The sequence below is a fragment of the Rhinatrema bivittatum genome, chromosome 6 (genome assembly GCF_901001135.1).
Source record: "Rhinatrema bivittatum chromosome 6, aRhiBiv1.1, whole genome shotgun sequence".
Lineage (NCBI taxonomy): Eukaryota > Metazoa > Chordata > Amphibia > Gymnophiona > Rhinatrematidae > Rhinatrema > Rhinatrema bivittatum.
The window spans coordinates 208,143,107-208,163,347 of NC_042620.1; the positions used below are offsets into that span (position 1 = coordinate 208,143,107).

General features: G+C 46.9%; 1 protein-coding gene across 1 annotated transcript in view; it reads left to right on the plus strand.

Moving 5' to 3' along the window:
- VPS16 (VPS16 core subunit of CORVET and HOPS complexes) overlaps positions 1 to 20,241 on the plus strand; it is a 245,123-nt gene that overhangs the window by 109,395 nt on the left and 115,487 nt on the right. The window contains exon 11 of the mRNA XM_029606500.1: positions 6,673 to 6,749. Within this exon, the coding sequence (XP_029462360.1) occupies positions 6,673 to 6,749 (77 nt within the window). The remainder of the gene's footprint in view (positions 1 to 6,672; positions 6,750 to 20,241) is intronic.

Genomic DNA, 20,241 nt, shown 5'->3' on the forward strand with positions numbered 1-20,241 from the left:
TTTTATATTCTCATTTGCATGTCACTTTCCAGAATACATTTGTGAAGTGCTAGTTAAGCCAGCCATAAATAAAATGGGATAGAGAGCCAGAAGAAAACAGAATAAAAAATTGTGTAGCATACCTTTAAAGGAGTGTAATCCTTTGATTTACAGTATTCTATAATTATAAGAATATAAAATGTCATGTTGAGTCAGCCCATTGAGCCTGTCATCCTGTCTCTGACAGTGGTCAGTCTGGATCACAGTTTCCCAGTAAATCTCATAGTAGATCCATTCCTTGTCTGTCGAGGACTGGCAGGCTGGAGTCAGGAAACACCCACACAGAGGTGGTATATGACTGCAAGTCAGGACTGGAGCTGATTTTCTGCCTAACCAACCCCTTACCCTGCAGGGTTGAGCCTTTGTGTTCTGTAGCCAGTAGGACTTGACTTCTGTGGAGATCAAGGTGATGAGACGGGGCAGGATCGAGAGCATTCAGGCTGGAGCTGGATACAGAATACAGGCAAGAACAGGGCTGGACTGGACGAGGAAACCAGAAAACCCAACAGGGTGCAAGGCAGGCTAGGTGAACCTAGAAGGCCTGAAGGCCACATGGGAAGATAGGTAGGCCCAAAAGGGCACAGAGCATGGCAAGGTAGGCCTGAGAGGCTGCAGTGCAAGGCAAGAGGCCAAGGTAGGCTGCAAGGCAGAATAGCAAGGAAAGAGTGGCCAGGTCAGAGAGCTGAAGCACTGGGTGGGCTGAGGCTTGGGCATAGAGCAATCAATGAGGAGGTAACTGGCAAGGTAGTGAGCAAGGCACACTATAGAGGGAAGGTGGCAAGGCAGGCGGAACCTTGGCTTGAGAAGACTGCTTAGCAGGCGAAACTGACATTGTCTCTCACTCTTATGGATAAGCGGTGGCTTTCCCAAGTCCATCTTGCTGCTAATGGTTTATGGACTTTTCTTCCAGGAACTTGTCCAAACTCCTTTTAAAACCAGCTACTGTGCCTTTTAAGTCTTCAAACCGTTGTATACATTTTTTCATATTCTGCTGTTTAATACATTTTGATTTGCATTTTTTTTAAGTTGGAGTTTGTTTCACCAATCTGTATAACATACACTACATTTTCATTATGAAAGAACATAGGATCCAACTTTTAAAAATGATTGGGGGTGCTGAACTAAACTCAATACAAATTACGGCACCCCCAGCAAAAAAGAAAAAAAAAAACACAGTGGGTTGTGAGTCTGACTTGATCATACCAGAAAGGAACAGGTAATGTGGACATGAAGAAAATGAGTGAGGCTAAAAGTCCCACCAGCCATAACCCATGCACACCACAGCCTTTTCTCCCAATCTCATGTGTCGCCACCACTTTCTCAAACCCCTTTTCCTCTCATTCTCCTAATTTCCTCTTCATTTTCCCCCTCTTTTCCTCCTCCCCTCCTTACTCCTCCTGCACTCTTAATTTTTTTCCCTTCTGCATGGTCATACTTTGGGGAGGGGAGGTTTAATACTCCTCTTGCAGCTCCACTCCCTATATCCCTTCTGCGTGTGCATTTGTATCTAGAAACTGGCAGTTGAGCAGTGTCTAAGTTTGTGCTATTTTTCTGAAGTTCTTGGGGAAAGTATAAGCTTGCATTTCTATACCTGTGATATTTGTTGGGGATTGGTTTAAAACAAAAAAAAAAGCCTGAGGAAAATGTAGCTGACGTGCTTGGCTAGAAACTATATTTTTGTAGCTCTGAAGTATAACTTTTTGGGCCTCTTAGGGTGTGGAAATTGTAGCTTTTGACCAGTGAGTTCTGTTATGTTTGCCAGCTTGCGTGCTGCCCCACTAGCCGGCTCACTCACCTCAACGCCGGTCTCTGCGAAGTGTGGCAGGACGCCACCAACGTGCAGCCAGATGCTGCCGTCCTGCATTCCGATGCACCCTTAGGTGCGCACGTGCCGAACTCAGGCAGCTTTAAAAGACCTGCTATGGGAAAAGGTCCATGGCACCCCCAGATAACATCACACGTCTAGCTCTATAAAGGACTATCTCTGCCTCTCCTGCACTGCCTCAGCAACAGATTGACTACCATCCCAGTAGTGTGAGTTGTTGCTTTGGTGACGTGCCTTGCCTTGCCTCGCCTCTTCTTCTTCAGCCTTGCCTTGCCTTGCCTTGCCTCGCCTCTTCTTCTTCAGCCTTGCCTTGCCTCTTTGTCTCTAGCCTCGTCCAGCTTTACCCTGCCTTTCGCATCTCCAGCCTTGCCTTGCCCCCTTGGGCTGACCTCCGGTACCGACCATAGCCTGTGACCTGACCATCCTTGTCTGCCGCCTGCCTTGATCACAGCCTGTGACCTGACCTGCCACCTGCCTCGACCACAACCTGACTATGGAACCTCTCTTAGCCTTCACCAGATACACTCACCTAAGATCTGCTGGCCCCTGGAACCCAAAGGTCGGCTTCAACAATTTAAAGTTAGAAATCAAGTTTATCCCAGGACAAGCAGGATGCTAGTCCTCACATATGGGTGACGTCATTGACGGAGCCCTATCCCGGAAAACTTTCTGTCAAAGTTTCTAGAAACTTTTGACTGGCATCCTGAGCTACTGAGTATGCCCAGCATGCCATGATCCCTCGAGCCACAGGGGTCTCCCTTCAGTCTTCTTTTTTCCAAGAAGCTGTTAGCCTCGCGGTTCTAGGAATCCTGTGTGGTGAATTTCACTACAGAGAAAAAATCGAAAAATCTCGGAAAAACATAGAACACCGTAGGGGTCTCCCATTTTCCCATCGCGGTGAGTCCTTAAATTTTTTTCCGGTCAGTTCCGCTACCATCAAACTGTATCCGAAAGTCGTCGACGGCTGTCCGACTCTCATTATGGCTATGGGTTTCAAAAAGTGCTCGATTTGTTGCCGCACCATGTCCATTAGGACCCACACATTGAGTGTGTACTTTGCCTCTGTGAGGGACATGACGTTTCGATGTGCCCAAGATGCACCGAGATGACTCTGAAAGGCAGAAGACTCCGCATGGAGAAGATGGAACACTTATTCCATCTCCAATTAATGCCATCAACATCGACTGCCACACAATGTCTCCGGCTGGAGCGATCAGGAAGGTCGTCCTTAAAAAAAACGTAGACTGGATGAAGCAGGGGATCGGCCGTCCCCAACCCCCCTCAAAATCTTCGATAAAATATACGTCTGTCATCGAGAAAGGCGTCGAGCACAGGCAGAAGCATCGTCATTGACATCGGAGGCCTCATGATCTGAAGTCGATCAGATAACAGGAGTTCCATCAACAGGTCTCGAATCAGCGCCGAAGAAACCTCGGAGAGAGGACGCTCCATGTCCATCGAGGCCTTCCACTCCTAGGCGATCCCCACCGATATCGGTGCCGGGAACCGTACCTCCACAGGGCCCTGCGGAGGTACCGGTATCGCCTTCACTGCCTCCTCCCATAGCTGCTCTGGTTTTACCAGCTATGAGGGCGGAACTGGATGGTTACATCTGCCAGGCAGTTCGAGATGTGCTCCTGGACATACCTGCGATGCCAGCACCGAGCACGATTCCGCCATTGATGCCAGCACCATCGCCGGTACCTGTTCTACTCCTGTCACCGAGGCCTGTTCCGATGCCATCGCCGATTCCGTCGCCGGTTCCACTCCAACCGATGCCGGATATGTCCTTTTTTTGTGCCAATTTTAGCAAAATTGGACACATTCATCGGTGCCATCCCGGTAAAAACACGAGATGTACCAATGCCATTCACTGATGGAAGAAGAAATAGTGAAGGAAGTACCGATGCCTGAACCTGTTCCAGGTCCATCAGGAATCCCACACCCATGTCCATCGTTTTCTCCACTATTTCCGTCGAAGCCATTGGAGAAACCGTCGATGCCATCTCTTCCCATTCCATTGACTCCTCCTCGTCCATGATCCCAACACTGATTCTTCTTCAGAGGAAGTCCTCTCAGAACCTTCTCCTCCAGAGGAAAGAAGGAAATCCCCTCCAGAGGACCTTTCATTCTCAAATTTCATCAAGGATATGGCTGACACCATCCCTTTTCAGCTTGAATCTGAAGAGGACACGACAAAAAAACTCTGGAGGTGTTACGGTTCGTGGATCCACCTAAAGAAGTCTTGGCAATTCCAGTTCATGAAGTCCTAGTGGACTTACAGCAGAGGCTATGGGAGCATCCCTGCACCATACCACCGGTGAATAAAAGAATGGATGCTACTTATTTAGTCCAACACATCCCAGGCTTCCAAAAGATTCAACTACCTCATCAATCGGTAGTAGTTGAGTCAGCTCAAAAGAAGTCAAAAAGAATAAAGCCTCATTCATTCAATCCCCCTGGAAAAGACAACAGGTTTTTGGATACCATAGGCAGGAAAATGTTTCAAGGGTCCATGTTTCCAGAATTGCATCCTACCAGCTATATATGACGCAATATCAGCGTAATTTGTGGAAACAAATTCAAGAACTCTCTGAATCTCTCCCCCAGCAATTCCAAGATTCCTTTACTTATATCATCCATAAGGGCCTGGAGGCTGGCAAACACAAAGTTTGTGCAGCTTACGATAGCTTCGAGACTTTATCAAGAATGGCTGCCACTGGTATAAGTGCCCGCAGATGGGCCTGGCTCAAGGCCTCCGACTTAAGAGCAGAAGATATACAGAATTTTGACTTGTTCAATTTATCAGTTCTTTATTGCTTGCTTGATCTTATACTATTTATTTATTTAACACTTTTCTGTACTGACCTTCATGAAAAAATTTCATATCAGATCGGTTTACATGTAACGAAGGGTATAACTTAAACAAGAAACTAGTTATCTTTATCTGCTTTGACAACGTTATACTGAAGGGATGCAGGGTAGGCTCTGTCCTGATATAGGATACCCTTTCAGTTTTTGTCTGTCTCCATCTGCTGGACAGGAGGCTCAACCCCATGGTCTGGACTGATCCTTGGTACTACAGGAACGAAAATTAGCAGGTAAGAACCAATTTTCCTTTTTACCCACTGTTCTAATTCTCCTCCTAGTTTTTTACACCCAGTTAATGACTCTTTGATGTGCCCCCCTCCCATCTTAAGAAAGCTGGTGTTGCTGAAGTCTAGGATCTCTCTTTTTGAATGAACTACCACTGGCAGTGCTCTAATACCAAATCACACCATGAGTGTGATCCCCACTGTAATACCAGAAACACGATCCCCATTTGTAAGTCCCTGATCCATTATCACCCTTTCTTATGCGTTGGCTGGAACAGTATTCCCTCTTTCCAGATTAACAGTGCCTCCTCTTTACGTCATAAACCCTGCAGTTCTGTTACTTTAATATATGATGGCATTCCTCCCCCTTCTCTTCCTTCTTTTTCTCCCTGAATAGACTATAGCTTTTCTGTGTACCATGTCTCTGTGACTGCCACTATATCCAAATCATCTTCCCTGATTTCCTTTAATGTGAGTGTTAGGTTACATAGTTTTTCTGATGTTGCCTTTTTTCCCCATTTCTCTACAAGTGTTTAAAGATGTACTTACCTGAGTACTTTTACTTATCTTAGGGCTTTGTTCACCCATCCTCAACGATCCTAGTTTAAAACACTCCTCAGAGGGTTTGCCAGTCTGTTCCGGAAGATGCTTTGCCCCTCTCTCTTTTTTTTTTTTTTTTTAACCAGTGACACACTTCTCTGTTCAGCAGTCCTTGGAATATCACCCCATTGTCCTGGAAGCCAAAACGCTATCGTCAACATCATCTGTGCAGCCATGCATTACCTCAAGAGGCAATAAGATACTATTAATCAAGTTCAGCTTCAAATTAAATTAATTCTATTTTCTATTAAATTAAATTAAATTAAATTAACTATTTTCATTTTATTTATTTATTTATTGTTTTTGTTATACCGAGTTTCATGATAGGCATCACATCAACCCGGTTTACAAATGACAAGGAGTGTAAAGCATAACGTAACGTAAAAAACAATATTTTCAATAATATTTTCATAGTTTTGCAGATGTCTTAAAAATTGATCTGACTTACTCTTCTATTCCTAGTACAAAGCAGAATTCAACCAATGCTGTAATTTGGCCTATTTCTTAAAATGGCCTAATAATGCCTAACAAACTGCACTGAAAATTTACTTTATTTCCCTGTTGTCTTGATGTATATTCCACATTGACTATTATTGCAATAAATTTCCCTCCAAATCTCGTTAACTGGGTAACAGTCTATATATGAAACTACAGTATATGACTGGCATGGGTGGAAAAATCAAACACCACTGATTATTTATACCATACTTTCCTCATGGCAAAGAATGGACTTTTGCAACCTTTAAGACAAGGAAGAAATTGTTTCCTAACTATTTTCCTTAATACAATTTATAGTCACACAGATTAAATTTATCACTCTATTTCTTTTACAAGCTTTAAATACACACTTTACTAAGTAAATCAATACTCACAAGCCCTGCTTGCACACCAACAGGTGCAGCTTCTGCTATCAGCACTCTCTCAGGAGTACAGATGGCAACTTCCTTTACATCTGTCCCAGAGGCAGAGTCTGCTGCTTCTTTAGCCCAAAGTGCAGTAGATTGCCTCTGAACGAGAGCCAGGGATCTTGTGTGGTAGGTTATCGCACTGCCTCTGGACGTTTGGCCATCACCATTTTTTAGAAGATTACATTGCTGTGTTTTTTTCCCCTAGAGGCCAGTGAAGAGATCTTTAAAATTGCATCAATGGCACCAGGAGCCCTTTTATTGGAAGCACAGAAGGAGTATGAGGTAAATTGTTGTTTTGGATTTAGAGAGTCTTATTACTCAAACAATTTAACACTCAAGTTTTGGATCTGTTGTATGTCACCTTGAAAATGTGAAATGATAAAACCAGTAATGAATGCTATAAAATAAATGCTTCAGAAATATCTGTGCAGTTGCTTCTGAGATGTATAACCTGGCTTCATACATATGGCTCAAAAACTGCTGGAAATTGTACAGAGAATTGAAGGATCAATGGGGGGGGGGGTGGCACTTTGTCTGGGAGGGGAGTCCAACAGGATAAAGATTATACAAGAGACTAAATGCTCAGTAGAATCTATATGGGTAGAAATCCCATGTGTGTTGGGTATAAAAGACAGAAAACAGAGAGAAGGATTAAATGGTAAATTTTCTCAGTGGAATAGGGTAAACAGTGGAATGCCTCAGGGATCTGTACTTGGACCGGTGCTTTTCAATATATTTATAAATGATCTGGAAAGGAATATGACGAGTGAAGTAATCAGATTTGCAGATGATACAAAATTATTCAGAGTAGTTAAATCACAAGCGGATTGTGATACATTGCAGGCGGACCTTGTGAGATTGGAAAATTGGGCATCCAAATGGCAGATGAAATTTAATGTGGACAAGTGCAAGGTGTTGCATATAGGGAAAAATAACCCATGCTGTAGCTCCATGATGTTAGGTTCCAGGAAAGGGAGCTAGGCATCATAGTGGATAATACATTGAAATCGTTGGCTCAGTGTGCTGTGGCAGTCAAAAAACAATGTTAGGAATTATTAGGAAGGGAATGGTGAATAAAACAGAAAATGTCATAATGTCTCTGTATCGCTCCATGGTGAAGACCGCACCTTGAGTTCTGTGTACAATTCTGGTCAACGCATCTCAAAAAAGATATAGTTGCACTGGAGAAGGTACAGAGAAGGGCAACCAAAATGATAAAGGGGGACGGAACAGCTCTCCTATGAGGAAAGGCTAAAGAGTTTAGGGCTGTTCAGCTTGGAGAAGAGACGGCTGAGGGGGGATATGATAGAGGCCTTTAAATCATGAGAGGTCTAGAATGGGTAGATGTGAATTGGTTATTTACGCTTTCAGATAATAGGACGACTAGGGGGCAAACCATGAAGTTAGCAAGTAGCATATTTAAAATTAATTGGAGAAAAATTGTTTTCACTTAATGTACAATTAAGCTTTGGAATTCATTGCCAGAGGATGTGGTTAGTGCAGTTAGTGTAGCTAGGTTTAAAAAAGGTTTGGATAAGTTCTTGGAGAAGAAGTCTATTAACTGCTATTAATCAAGGTGACTTAGGGAATAGCCACTGTTATTAATGGTATTAGTAGTATGGGATATACCTAATGTTTGGGAACTTGCCAGGTACTTGTAGCTTGGATTGGCCACTGTTGGAAACAGGAAGGACCCTCTGTCTGACCCAGTATGGCAATTTCTTATGCTCTTATGCTCTTAAGGTGGAGAGAAAAATAAACTGAAGCACTGTGAGGTAAAGTTATTAATTACCAGCATGTTTTCATCCTGTCTGATATAGAAATTATTGCTCATAATCTGTTATAGCTTTTCATTCCCGTGAAACAACTTCTCAGAACTAGTTCTTTCTGGGAAGAACCAGCAAAACCCTATTCCCTGTCCATACCTGGATCAGTCCAGACTCCTGGGTTGTGCCTCCCTTCCAGCAGATGGAGACAGAAAAAGTTTTACTGACACTGCTACTTAACCTCAGGTACCACCTGCAGTTCCTAAGTATTTCTCTGTCTCCAGCAGATGGTAGATATGTGCATACCCACAGTTCTATGACTTAGACAATTTTATTTTTTACTTTTGAACTTTCATCCCAGGGGTTTATTATTTTTTCTGAATCCTGAGGGTTTCTCCCTGTCTAGTTGAGGTGGGCGGGCCGGGGGTTGGTGACCCTTGTGTGTGCCCGACCTGTGCGCCCATGGGGTGTAAATCTGGTGGTCCAGATACCTCCCCTTCACGAGGCTGCTTGGTGGCTGCAGGCTTTAGGTACCCTTTTTTTTTGGTTTGTTTGAGACAGCCTATATAATTTTTATTATGTGGTAGGCTTTGTCTCAGGTTATGGTATTTTTATTAAAGTTAAAAAAAAAAAAAAAAAAATCAGCAGTATTTGTCCTGGTTGAACAGCAATCCTTCTCCTCTCTTAGCAGTGTGGTAGATTTGGTTACCTTTTTATTTTTGTGCCGATTTCTCTTCTGTGGTCACCGGCAGCTCGAGCGCGGCTCAACCAACTCTGCCTCTGTGCTGCATGTTCTGAAGTGGGGGAAGGCCCCTCCAACCGCTGCGAAACAGTGCTGGGGGTTCTCCACTGCCACCCTGACATCACATTGCATTGCTGACTGTGGTGCTGATCCCTTCCCGATCGGCACAGGAACAGCGGCCATCTTGGATTTGCATTCGGCAGTTCCCACGCTATCAGAGGGGGAAGGGGAAGTTCCTCCTCCTCTTGTCACCGGCCCATTCCATCTCCACCCATGATTGGGGGGGACTGTGGTGACTTGGAGGATACTCTACCACTTCCTGGTTCATTGCCTGAGAAAGCTGGATCTTTCAGGCCTTTTTCATCAGACTTTGTGCTGCTGCTGCATGAAGCTTATTTAGCCAAGTAGCAGGCAGTTTCTACAACCACGGAGCCACAGTCTTTAGCAGCCTAGCCTATGGAGGGGCATCTTCTCGACCCAAAACAGACTCGATCTAGTCGGCATAGGGTGTCTTGTGCGCAGGGCTCATCGGGTCCACCTATGGCTTTCTAGCCAAGGTGGGGGGTGACTCTGATGATTCAGTTGAGGCTCCTATAGTGTCGGAGGACATTCAGATTCCAGGGTTTCAGTCTCCGGAGATACGAATCTAGGGGACATTATGGTAATCTCGCTGCCTGAGGGTGATAACCCAAAGGTGGTGCATATTTTTAAGAGAGAAGAGCTAAATGCTTTACTGCTGCTGGCCTTTCAGGTGTTTGGGGTTAAAATCCCGCAGGAGGACTCTGATTTGATTGGCGCGGATCTGGTCCTTGATGGGATGCGGGGTCATCCCCCCCACGGTTTTTCTATATCACAAGTCGGTACAGAAGATGGTGGACGTGGAATGGGTTTCTCCTGATTCTGGTTTAAAAATGGGGAGAGCCATGGCGTGGCCCGAACAGACGCTGGAACCTTTTTGCTCTTCCTAAGGTTGATGAGGCTGTATCAGCCATTACAAAAAGGACGACCATCCCGCAGAGCTGAAGGATCTTCAAGGTCGTAAGTTAGAGGTCCACCTCAAAGGGATTTTTGAGGTCTCTGCCCTGGGCTTGCGCACAGCTATTTGTACTAGTTTTATGCAAAGAGCATATCTCTGATGAGATATGTCCCAAAAGAACCTCATCACCTCCGGCAAGGATGCAGACAAGGCCAAGAGAATTGTGGCGGTAGTGGCTTATGGAGTGGATGCTCTGTATGATTTGGTTTGTACCTCATCTCGCATTATGGCATCTGTGGTTTCCGTCAGAAGGTTGCTCTGGCTACAAAATTGGGCGGCAGACGTTTCCTCCAAGGCACAGGCTCACTACCCTTTAAAGGTCGTCTTTTATTTGGGGAGGACCTTGAACAATTGATGCAGTCTCTTGGGGAAAATAAAGTCCTCAGGTTACTGGAGGATAAGCATAAGGGAAAGCGGATTTTTCAGACACACTTGCATTTTTGGCTTGATAGGAGGTCGCGGCCATCAAGACCTTTTCTGGGCCCCAAAAGCAGTCCTCTTATCAGGGTCATTCTGGAGGCCAATCCTTTTGGGGAGGGTTCTCAAAGGCCCTTCCAAGGTACCACCGGAGGGGTACCTTGGAAAGGGATGGTTATTTGTTAGAATTTGCTCGTCCCGTCCGCAGTTTGTTCCTAATAGCCCCATGTGATTCATTAGAGAAATGTGTAACAGGTCGAGTTATGTTAAACCATCTGCATCTCCTGGGGGCGGTAGTTCCGGTTCTCCACGAAGAGCTTCGCAGAGAACAGTATTCCATTTATTTTGTGGTCCCAAAGAAGGAAGGGGACCTTTCGCCTGATTTTAGATCTGAAGAAGGTGAATACTGCACTCAAAGTCCCACGTTTCAGAATGGAAACCCTCAGGTCCTTGGTGCGGCAGTTCGCAAAGGGGAGTTTCTGGTGTCTCTGGATTTGATGGAGGCTTAACTGCACATCCCCATTTATCAAGACTTACAGCGTTTTCTGCGAATCATGATTTTCAGATAGCATTTTCAGTTTCAGGCCCTTCCTTTCAGGTTAGCCACGGTGGTGGTGGTGGCAGCAGCGGCATTCCAGAAGGAGGGGATTTTGGTGCATTTGTATCTGGACGACTGGCTTATCAAGTTGAAGTTTGAGGGTTCTGGAACTACTACAGTCACTCGGTTGGGTGGTGAATGTAGCAAAAAGTCTCCTCTCACCGACGCAGTCCCTGGAGTATCTTTGGGCTCTGTTGACACCCTAGTCAGCAAGGTGTACTTCTCCGAAGAGCGTGTTCTGAAGCTGCAGGGGCAGATTCGGCGTTTGCAATTACAGGTGCCCAAGGTATGGGATTATTTGCAAGTTCTGGGCTCTATGGCCTCCACACTGAAGTTAGTGCCAATGGCCTTCGCTCACATGAGACCATTGCAGAGGGTGCTTTTCTCTTTGTGGAGCTGGTCTCTGAGGATTTTCAGCTTCTGTTGCCACTCGAAGGCGTCGCACGGAACAGCCCCTCCTGATGGCTTCTAACTTCCAATCTGGTCTGGGGTGCAGACCTAGAGGTCCCGAATTGGGTGGTAGCTACTACTGATGCCAGTCTCTGTGGTTGGGGAGCAGTATGTCAGCATCGGTCAGCTCAGCGTAGCTGGTCCAGGAAAGAGTCTGTGTGGTTTATCAACTGACTAGAGACCAGGGCGGTCTGCTTAGCCTTGCAGGAATTTCTTCTGTTGGTGAGAGGCCTGTTGGTGAGGATTCTCTCAGACAGTGCGACAACGGTGGCTTATATCAATCGTCAGGGTGGAACTAGGAGTCAGGGAGTAGACCGGAAGGCACATTGGGCAGAACAACACCTGGAGTGCATAGAGGCATCCCACATTGCCAGGATTGAAAACGTTCAGCAGATTTCTTGAGTCGGACGGTATTAGATCCAGGTGAGTGGGAGTTGTCGGAGTCAAAGATGTAGCTCATTTGCGAATGGTGGGGACCTCCTCATGTAGACCTAATGGCGTCTCGTCAGAATGCCAAAGTGCCTCGGTTTTTCAGTCTGAGGGAAGAGCACGGGGCCGAGGGGGTTGATGCGCTCGTAGTACCTTTGTGCTTAGAAGAATTTCATCTCCAATACTGTACCTCTCCCTTGGGTTTTTGCAGCCTAAATGCATTGCTCTGCATTTTTTAGCATTAAAACTCAGTTGCTAAACCCTAGACCATTCCTTGAGCCTTCACTAGATCCTGTCTCATGTTTTCCACACCTTCCTGGCTGTCTACCCTGTTAAAGAGTTTGGTGGTATTGGCAAAAAGACAATCCTTTGATTATGTCACTCACGAAAATGTTGAAAAGAGCCAGTCCAAGGACTAATCCCTGAGGCACATCGGTAGTAACACCCCTCTCCTCAGAGAAAACTCCATTAACTACTACTCTTTGTCATCTCCCACTCAGCCAGTTTCCAACCCAGTCATTCACTTTAGGTCTTATGCCAAGGGCATTCAGTTTATTTAAGTCTCCTATACAGGAGAGGGAATGGCAGTCTTGGTACTACTTGATACATTGTAGCTTCAACTTCAAAATCATCATGCTGGCCACCTCTGATGCAAAGGTGAAAGGGAATATTGCCTGCTATTACAAAGATATCTCTTATTGGACAGAGAAGCTGGTGACTAGGGTAATAGAATGGGAGCATAAGAAACCTAGGGATAGTGTGGACAAGGAGGAAAGAGCAGGTTCCCGGTCAACAACCACTTTATCAGCAACCTCCAATCTATTGTCACCATGGGGCATGATCTCTTGACATAGGCTATAGTTTTGCCAGTTGCCTGCAGAAGCCTATGTCAATGTCTCCCAGAAGAGATGACCACAGAAATTGCTCTACGGGAGAGCCTGTAGAGATGATGGCAACAGATCACTTGGCATATTTGAGATACAAGTCCACATTTGGTCCAGATCTTACAAAGGTCACCCAGCCTTTCCTTTTCTGCTCAGCCACCAGTGTAAATAATGAATTTTCATGAGGGCAGGGGACATCGTCAGTCTGCACATTGTTGATGCCTCATGCTAGACTTTGATAGAAGAGATTTTTTTTTATTAAGATAAATGCCTGCTCCTGGTTTTGCATGAATTGATATGCATTGAATGCAAGCTCCTCACCCAATACTTTGGGGTTATTGGTCTCGCTGAAATTTCTCGGTTGGCTTTATGAGGCGTGTATAAGGCTAAGGGGAGAGATGTTAGCATAGAGTCGATCACAGTGCAACACTGGGCAGCATAGGACCTGAATCTCCCACTAAGTGTCAGAAGTCCCTTGATAGGCAACTGTAACCTTAAAATGTTTTATATATGTTTCTTTATAATTCAAACTATGTATTTCCTTTTCCAACATATTAAAAAAATAATAATTGGAAAAAAATAGATGCCAAAGTTCTGGATGGAAGTCTGAATGAGGTCAAATTTGATTCCTTTACCCAAACAGCAGTTCCAAGACCCCTTTATAAATTTCTTGTTTTGTCCTTTGAGGGTGCAGTCCTAACTTCACTATCCAGCCAAGGGTGGGGATGTGTTTGCAGAGAATCTTGGAGCAAACATTTCAAAACAGCTGACCAGATTGATCTGAAAATGCACACCAAGCAGAATGAGCTGTCTCTGGTAATGCAGGAATGGATTTTCCCAAAGTCTGAGTCATTCCCTGTTGGAATGACAAGGCACTCTTCCCTTCTTTAGGACAGAAGCAGAACACCTTATCCCAAATTGTGACATTGCTGTTGGGAGACCTCTGCCAGCTATTGCGGGGTATACAGTTTCTTCAGGAAAAAAGAGGTGCACCTTAGCCTATTCTGAGTCCTCACTGTTGGGTCAGTCCTGCTGGCCATGGAGGGGTGCATTTCCTGGAATACAGAGCATCTTCTAGACTGAAATTGTGCTCATTAATCCAGACAACGACACAATGTAGAGACACCCCTGTGGGCCATGGAGGTGCGGCTCTTCTCGGTGCATGGAGCTTTTCAAGGATCGAAGCAGTATTCCTTAGCTTAGTCCTCTCATGATTTTGTAGATCTCTCTCAAATCCCCCCCTCAGGTGTCTCTTCTCCAAGCTTGAACAGTCCTAACCTCTTCAGATAGATTTAAATGTAGGGGATGTGAGAGAAAGGCACTATAGATCCTTTTTCCTGTTCCACGGAAAAACTGCTTGAATACCTTTTTTACATCTGTCACAGTTTGGTCTGAAGACTAATTCAGTTAGGAGTCATTTTAATACATATGGTACTTTCCACCACCATGTAGAAGGTACAGCTCTGGAAAGCCTTTAATTGTTTGGTTCAGTTGAAGCTTCCTATTAAGCCTCCTCATGTATCTTGGGACCTCAGCCTGATAATGACCTAGCTGATGAAAACTCCCTTTGGGCCATTAAGACTCCTGTGAGTTAAAGTAACCTGACTTAAAAGGTTCTATTTTTGGTGGTGGTTACTTTGGCATGCAGAGTCAGTGAGCTCCAGGCCCTAGTGACTTATCCACCTTATACTAATTTTATTAATAGGATGCATGCACAGAACCATCCCAAGTTGCTGCCTATGGTAGTGTTGGACATCCATCTAAACTGTCAATTGTCCTTCCAACATTTATTCCCTAGTCACATGTCCACAAAAGTGCGTAAGCTTATGCCATCTGGATTACAAAAAAGCCTTTGGCCTTCTATCTGGTGTGGATTGAATTCCTTAAAAAGTCCACCTACCTCTTTGTTTCTTTTGACTCCAATAAACTTGTAACTGCTATTGCCAGCACACCTTTTTCAGAGGGATAGACTGCAACTCTTTCAGTTATGCCGAGGCAAGCCTGAATCTAGTGGTGTTGGTGAGCCACTTGATCAGCTTCCACGGAAGAGATTTGTAAAGCTACAATATGGAGTTCACTCCACACATTGTTTGGAGAGGGACTTCTGATGCAATAGTAGATTTGGTCAGTCTAACCTGTGGAGTTTATTTGAGGTTTAAAATGCAACTCCATCCCTTCCCCCAGGGCCATTATTCTGGCTTCCAGGTTGCTTTTCCGAAAAATAAATAAATTGGCTTGTTGCCAAGTAGCATATTTTGTCCATTGGATATTTCCCTATTTATCGAGGTCCATATTCAAAAGCATTTAGCAGGATAACTGAGAAGTTATCCAGCTAAATGAAAATTTGGGCACTTATCCAGCTAAATTCTAGCTAGATAATAAGTTATTCAGCTATAATTTAGCTGGATAAGTTAGAGAAGCTCCAGGGCCATAACTGGGAGGATTTGAGTTAGCTGGATAAGTTTTCTGGCTAACTCAGATATTCAGGTTTATCCAGATGACTTGACAAGCTAACTCTGGTCAGCCTGTAGACCTGTCCTAATGTTAGACGCATAAACTTATCTGGCTAACTTTAAGATAGCTGAGCACATTGCATGGCTGCACCGTCTAATATACAAAACTGTTTAGCTAGATAAGTTTACCTGGCTAACTAGCCAAGCTGCACAGTAGCTGAATATGGACCTCTTTCTATTTATTGCGGATAACTTCCTTTAGGTAGAGATTCCCCCATCTGTGACTACTTCACAGCCTGCTTATACTTGAAGGAAGTGAAAGTTGTTTACCTGTAGCCAGAAGCAAGTCCTCACAGAACTCCCCTGTGTCTACTTATTTATTTATTTGTGTTTCTATACGATGTTCATCGTACATATCACACCGGTTTTCAGTGTAACAGAGGGGTCTGTCAATGTAGACTCCCTATTTAACATTTCCTAGCGTGTAGCAGATGGATTCAGGACCAACGGGTATATAGTATACTCCTGATAGCAGTTGGAGACGGATCAGATTTCAATCTGACGTCAGCCCTAGTACATATACCCCTGCAGGAAGTGCAGCTCTTCAGTATTTTCCATCTCCATAGCAGTTAGGGACTACCTGCATGCTCTCACAGCGATAGAACAAATCCAACGGAGAAACAAAACCAAATTCAGAAGAAAACTTACCTCTACAGACAAACCCCACTCTCCTGCGGTGATACCCTCGGGTCCCTCCCCCAGTTGAGAATTCCCGAGGTGATTTCCGTGGTCCCTCGGAGGTAAGCCTCGGTTCGGCAGCCAATCCTTGGCGGGGATCTAGCCCCCGACTGGGCGCGGCTGAGAGGCAGCGGGTGCACCCTCGAGCATGGCGGTGAAGGTATTTGCCCTTTCCCCCCGCAGCTGGAGACCGCCCGGAACGAAACCGGGAAGCACCGAAGACAAGGTAAGGTAGAAATCTTCTTCTAAGACTCTGGTCTCCGAGGTTCGAATAGTCGCACAGGTCGCCGGCTGGGACCAGTGCCGCCGGGTTGATCCGCCCTAGCAGGGCTAGGTCCCGGTTAGATCCAAGGGTTCTCCCACGTGGAGACCCTCCAAGGTGGTCGCCATATTGCCCGCGTTGTCGCCGTCGCCATTTTGGCCCTATTCGCCGCTCTGTCCGCCGCCTCGACCCAGGCGCACAAAAATACATGTGCGCATAAGGTTACACGCACAATTGCCGCGCGCATAAGATACGCGCGCATCACATACTTACTGGGCCAGGCGCATAATTGCGGCTTAGGTGCACACCTGCGCGCACACACCCCGCACGTGCAACTTCGACACGCCGAAGCGCATAAAGATATCTATGGCATCACCAGAAACGGAGATCAAGGCTCAAGGCCTCTGCCCAGCATGCCACATCAGAGCCGCACAAAACGAAGAGGCCAACGCCCTGTGCATCCAGTGCGAGGAGGCCCTGGGAGATCCAGCCCAGGGCCAGTCCCACCCAGGGCCGAGTACTAGCTCCTCAATGAGTACCTCGGACCTAGCAAATTCCAGCGGGACACCCCCTCAAACGGGGGTACCCCAGGGACTCAGCGCCCCCTAGCTTGGACCCAGCATCCATCTCATGGGACGGAGCCTCCGGCAAAACAGCCACAGCCTCCACCAGGAGACCTTTCTGTCCCAGGCCCCTCTAGGCCCAGACAAAGGTTTCCACCGACCAGAAGTCCCACCTACGGGGACACGGATAACTCTGAAGAGGAATCAGAGCCCATAGAAGAGGGGGAACTCCCCCCCCGGAGACAGAGCATCACCGGACCATGAGACGCTTCTTTACCAAGGACGAGCTCCCAGACCTGGTCACCCACAGCCTGAAGGAGCTTGCTATCCCAGGCACAAGCGCTTCATGGTGACCCATGCTGCCTATCACAGACCAGGAGCAACACCCCTGGGGAAGCCATGGAACCAGCAGTATCATTCCTTGCGGATGCTGCTTCTGATCTGGTGTGCAGAGCAGCTAGAGGTGTGTCATCAGCTGTGGCAACCAGGAGGCAACTCTGGCTCTGAAGCTGGTCGGCCGATGCATCTTCCAAAACACGACTCACAAGGATGCCCTTCAAGGGATCCCTCCTGTTCGGCAGCGATCTAGAGAAACTGGCTAACAAATGGGGCGAGTCCCCATTGCCGGGACTACCGGAGGACAGGAATAAGAAACACCAACGACCCTTCTCCCGATCTTCCAGGGGCAGAAGTTCACAGCGCTTCAATCCATACAGAAACTCTTATTGCACGCCTCATCCTATAGGCAGGAACCAGTCCTTTCGGAACAAGCACAACAAAAGGGGAACCAGCTCGGGCCCTGGCCCCAACCGCACCCCACAATGAGATTCGGCCGACCCGTCCAAAGGAAGAAGCCATAGGGGGCAGACTAGCCCTATTCTACCAAAGATGGGTCGAGAGAACTTCGGACAAGTGGGTCCTAACCATCATTCGAGAAGGATACTTCCTGGACTTCCTCCGAACCCCTCAGGACAAGTTCGTGGAATCCCCCTGCCACAACCCCTCCAAGAGGGTGGCAGTGGAGGCTACTCTGACCAGATTGCTGGCCCTAGAGGCCATAACCCCAGTGCCTCCACAACAAATAAACACTGGATACTATTCCATTTATTTTATCGTCCCCAAGAAAGAGGGAACGTTCAGGCCCATCCTGGACCTCAAGTCGATCAACCGCCACCTGAGGATCCCCCGCTTCCGCATGGAAACCCTACGCTCTGTAATAAGGGCGATACAACCAGGAGAGTTCCTCACATCCCTAGACCTGTCGGAAGCCTACCTACACGTTCCGATCCATCAGGAACATCAGCGCTTCCTTCGCTTCAAAATCCTGGACTGTCACTACCAGTTCCGGGCATTACCCTTTGGGCTAGCCACAGCACCCCTGACGTTCACCAAGATAATAGTGGTGGTGGCGGCAACACTGAGGAAGGAAGGAATCCTCGTACACCCTTACCTAGACGATTTTTTGATCAGTGCGAAATCCCCAGAGGAAAGTCGCCAGGCAACCAGCAGAGTCAAGACCCTACTGGAGAGCCTCGGATGGGTGGTCAACACAAACAAGAGCTGTCTGCAACCCTCACAGACCCTCGAATACTTAGGAGTCCGATTCAACACCAAGGAAGACAAGGTCATCCTGACACCGGCGAGGAGATTAAAACTGATGAACCAGTTGCGAACCCTGCTGAGCGAACATCGCCCCACAGCATGGGATTACCTACAAGTCCTCTGTCTCATGGCATCCACACTGGAAGTAGTTCCATGGACACGAGCTTATCTGAGGCACCTACAGCGCTCACTTATCGCGATGGAGCCCACTGTCTCAGAACTACACCATACATCTACCGCTCCCGGGCATAGTTTGAACCCAGCTACGGTGGTGGCTACAAGACGGCCACCTGAGCCAGGGAAAGAGACTATCCTCACCGACCTGGATCCTGCTCACCACGGACGCCAGCCTACGAGGATGTGGAGCACACTGCGAAGAGCTAACCAGCCAAGTGCAGTGGAACATCAATTGCCTAGAAGCCAGGGCAGTCAGACTAGCCTGCCTACGGTTCGGTCACAGACTCCGAGACAAAGCGGTCAGGGTAATGTCGGACAACGCCACAACAATGGCCTACATCAACCGTTAGGGAGGAACCAGAAGCCAACAGGTGTCTCTGGAAATAGACCCCCTAATATCGTGGGTGGAAGGGAACCTCCAGGAGATCTCGGCCGTCCACATCACCAGGAAAGACAACATCATGGCGGATTACCTCAGCAGAGAAAGTCTAGACCCAGGAGAATGGAAGCTGTTGACCACAGCATTCCAACTGATAGTGAACCGTTGGGGAACACCAACCATGGACCTTCTGGCAAACTGGTCCAACGCTCAAGTACCCAGTTACTTCAGCCTTAGACGGGAACCTCAGTCCCAAGGCATCGATACCCTGGTTCAGACAGAGTCTGAACCAGGGTATCGATGGGAGACTCTGCTATACACCTTCCCACCGTGGCCCCTACTAGGCACGATCATTCACAAGATAAGTCTACTCAGGGGACAGGTGGTTCTTGTGGCTCCGGACTGGCCAAGAAGACCATGGTACGCAGACATGCGGAGATTACTGACAGGAAACCCCCTGCCACTACCTCCACACAGAGACCTGATCCAACAGGGACCGATCCTCCACAAGGACCCAGCTCGATTCTCTTACGATCTGGCCATTGAGTTGTCTCGCCTGAGAAAGAGTGGATACTCGGGGGCTGTAATAGACACCCTACTCCGAGCATGCAAATTCTCCACATCTCTAACATACATAAGGGTGTGGAGAGTATTCGAAGCCTGTTTCGAGGACCACAACATCATACCTCTCTGTAAAAATTCCTGCGGTCTTGGAATTCCTACAGAACGGCCTGCAGAAGGGATTGTCCCTCAACTCCATCAAGGTACAGGTGGCCGCATTGTCATGCTACGGCGCCTGTCACCTGGATGTCTCCCGCTTCCTGAAAGGAGTTAAGCAAATCCGCCCACCCCTAAAGTGGCCGGTACCTCTCTGGAACCTCAACCTGGTTCTGGATTTCTTGGCAGGAGCCTCGTTCAGACCTCTGTGCGTCCTGTCTCTCAGACTGTTAACATTGAAAACAGCCTTCCTGCTGGCAGTCTGTTCAGCCCGTCGCATATTCGAGCTGCAAGCCCTGTCCTGTCGTGAGCCGTTCCTCAGGCTCACTCCTGGAACCATCCAGTTGCGCACGGTTCCCTCATTCCTCCCCAAAGTGGTGTCTCACTTCCATCTTAACCAAACCATCTCGCTACCATCGCCAGATGAACATAAGAATTCGGAAGAGGCCAAAAGTCTACACCACCTCAACATCGCCGGACTCCTGGCCAGATATCTGGAGATGTCGGAATCCATACGAAAGACAGACCACCTGTTCGTCCTTCACAGCGGGAAGAAGCAAG